At 43.3% G+C, this 3,186-nt stretch overlaps 1 protein-coding gene across 1 annotated transcript; it reads right to left on the bottom strand.

The window, feature by feature from the left end:
- Positions 1-725: 725 nt before the first annotated feature.
- LOC137006540 (zona pellucida sperm-binding protein 3-like) lies at positions 726-2,722 on the bottom strand. The gene is made up of 8 exons (XM_067367386.1): positions 2,173-2,722; positions 1,876-1,994; positions 1,695-1,798; positions 1,438-1,615; positions 1,206-1,323; positions 1,049-1,131; positions 867-958; positions 726-796 (listed from the first exon to the last, which is right to left on the bottom strand). The coding sequence occupies exons 1-8, from the start codon at positions 2,716-2,718 to the stop codon at positions 726-728; spliced, it is 1,311 nt and encodes a 436-aa protein (XP_067223487.1). The 5' UTR covers positions 2,719-2,722.
- Positions 2,723-3,186: the final 464 nt, after the last annotated feature.

Below are 3,186 nucleotides of genomic sequence, written 5' to 3'. Positions count from 1 at the left end.
CCTAGAGGGTTTTATAATGGTGTTTTTCAATGAGTAAAGCCTTTGCTCAACTTGACAAAAACAGTTTCACAATGTACACACACGTGCCAAACTGCCTTACCTAGTTTTTTTATTAAATTAACTGATTCAAAAATTCACTTTTCCACTAGGACACAAATCAGTATAGTGTAAATTAATGTGGCTAGCCCCCTTATCAGTGCCCCGACTACTGAACTAGGGAGCTGAATGAGACCCATGATTAGTTCAGTTAATGGAGCACTCACCTAATGAGCCGATTATCTGAATCAGTGTTAAGTGAGAAATACAAGGATATACCAGGACTGAAAACCTCTGCATTAGCAAGTGAGAACTCACTAGAATGCTTTAATCCATGTTCTTTCCCAATTTCCCCCATCAAGAAACTGACAGCTTCTATCATGGACAAGCTGTCATCTACAAAGCCCCTGAGAGCAAATTATAGTCCAGTCATAAATATTTATGACTACAGATCAGAAACAAGTTGGTTTTGTACAGCCACTAGGGCTCAATGTGATCAAGCTTCAGTGGAAGTTGTTTAAAGAACAATATCTTAAAGATGCCTATAGAGTAGTTTAAACTCCTGACCTGCAAAGGTTCAGTAGGAGAGTTTCACATTGGCAGAATGAGGAAACAGTTGAGTCAAAAGCAGTTAACCCAGACATGAAGCAAAATGACTAGTCAGGTACATGCAAGGATCAATGTCAGATTTATTGAGAAACAGCCTTTTGCTCTTGAACCATTACAGGACCAAGTGATGCCTTGCCTTCCCACTGAATGCCTAGAAGAAAACCAAAACAAGTTTGAGGACTTGAAAGTCAAGAGCAAGTGGAAGTGCAGAAGCTACCAACCTCCATAGGGAGAAGCAGCAAATCCACCATCAGGACCACATGTAGAGTCACAGCAACCACAAACTTGGTTGTTTCCATCAGCAGCAAACCACCTGTAACAGTAGACATGCCAGCTTCAACATGAGCAAAGTCAACTTCGAAGTCAAAGACCTAAAGTCAAAAGTTAAGAGGGTGAAATTTACCCATTAGCGAAGGAACAGGATTTGCGCTGAGCATCACTTGGTACAGAAGCAATAGTGGCCTTCAGAATACAGGTTATGTAGATCTGCAAGGGATGACAGAAGTCACAAAAAAAAGCTTGGAAGAGAAGTCAATCTCACTCATATTCTTAGTACATACAGAAGGACTGGAGCTCTCCTGGAACACAAACGCCTCCAGCTGGAACTGGATCTTGTCTTCCTGGGACCGAGGCATGAAGCGGGAGCTGGAAGCTGTAGCCTTGGCATCCACAAAACACCTGAGAAGTGGTTACAAAGAACTCATGAATATAAACTGTATCAAGCAACTTGACCTAACCCATGACTGACAGCGTTACAAAAGAGTCCTATAGAATCAAGTGCCATGACCTTACCCGTGATTCTCAATGAAGGAATATCTCGGAAGGGAGTTCACATCTGGTCCTTGAGTGGCCACACAGCTGTCCACAAACACGCGCAGAGGCACATGATTGTACACCTTCACAGACGCCTCAACGTTAATAACGCCACCCAGAAAGTAAGAGTTTGAAGGCCTCTGATAGGACCAGTCATCTACAAAAAAAAAAAAAAAAAGGGGAACATTTTAGGCAGAGCCACAATCACAAGGTTAGAGATATAAACCTGTACTAACCCATCATGAGCTTCAGGGAGAACAGCAAGACTTCTTCACCAACCTCCGCTGAGGCATAAGGGACCCATGTTGGCCTCAAGGCATCACTGCTTACATTTTGAAGTCTGTGGTTCATGAAAGTACCCATTAAATGGTCTCAAAGCTGCACAAGCAGCATGCAGAAAGTCAAAAGACTGCTTACCTTTGATAATGGCATTGAATGCCAACAACTGCACCATCAGCCCGGGTGATTGGAGTACCAGCAAGTGCCTCAGGGGTGTAGGTGAGAGAGAAGGTGTAGACAAGCTCGTCCTCAGTCATCTGTAAAAGAGAAAAAAAAAGTTGGGGTTACCAAGATCACCCCAAAGATGGTGCACTGATAGGACTTCGTCTCTGCTGCCCTGGCACTGCTGATACTGCAACAATTGAACAGACTTTCCTTGAAAGACTTTGGCTATCCTCTGCCACAAACAACCCATTAGGATTAAAAAGTTCTTACCATCTGCACGCTGTTGCAGTCCTGTAGTTCATACTCAAAGATGAGCACCCTAGATGCAGTGTCCTGACCAACAACAGGACATCCACCTAGAGACAGACCAGTTGGCTGGATCAACTGACCATTGCTGAACAAGTCCTGCTGGACCTCTACAAGTACCCGGTTCTCACTGCATTGAACAGCGACACTGCTGGGAGTCACAGGTTGCCTCAACTGGAAGTCCACTGCCAACTCTCTCTGCACCTCAGGAACAACAGGATACTTCCAATCCAAAGGCTTCACTGGACCCTGCAACAGCTGCTTCTCCTGAAGACCAAAAGGATCCTGTGCAAGGTGTCTTGAGACAGAACTCAGAGGACTCTGAAACTGAGAAGCCACTTGCAAAGGGTTCCAGAGCCCTAGAGGAGAACGGGCAGGACTGTTGGAAGCTGGATCTGATTTTGGCCTCATGCTTCTTGGACTTTGACTGTACCTCAAACTTCCCCATGCATCAGACAAATCAAATGCAACAAGCACAACCACCACTAACACACCTTGCAGAAGCTCCATTCTAACAAACATTAACACAAATGCCACAACACACACCAGTGCTTGGCTTGGCCATTTTGTACAGCTTTGAATAAAGGTGGCTCCTCCCCTTTTAGCTTAATTGATTACCTTTGATTCTCCTCTGGACCTGTAGAGTTTATGCATTAGCAAATGAGAACGTTCTATAATGTCATTTATAGGGACATTGAAATGCTTCCCTTAACGTGTCTTAGTCAGGGTGTGAATTACACAGCGGCCTTTAGGGGGTCAGAGAGTAAGGGCAAAAACAAACAAACAAACAAACAGAAAAACCCTTTTGTCTATTGTTAATGTTGGTTCATGTTAGTTCTCAATGATGCTACATAACTTTATTTTAACAGCCTATAAAAACTGGCATTTGTGGAAATTTACATAAGCCAAAACTTTAAAAGGGCTTTAAAAGTATTTTTAGGCCTAGTTCATGTTAAATATAGTGGAGGATAGTGTTAA

Source organism: Chanodichthys erythropterus, chromosome 18 (genome assembly GCF_024489055.1).
Source record: "Chanodichthys erythropterus isolate Z2021 chromosome 18, ASM2448905v1, whole genome shotgun sequence".
In the NCBI taxonomy this organism is placed as follows: Eukaryota; Metazoa; Chordata; class Actinopteri; order Cypriniformes; family Xenocyprididae; genus Chanodichthys; species Chanodichthys erythropterus.
Note: the sequence above shows the minus strand (reverse complement) of the source record. Positions and strands in the feature narration are given on the sequence as shown.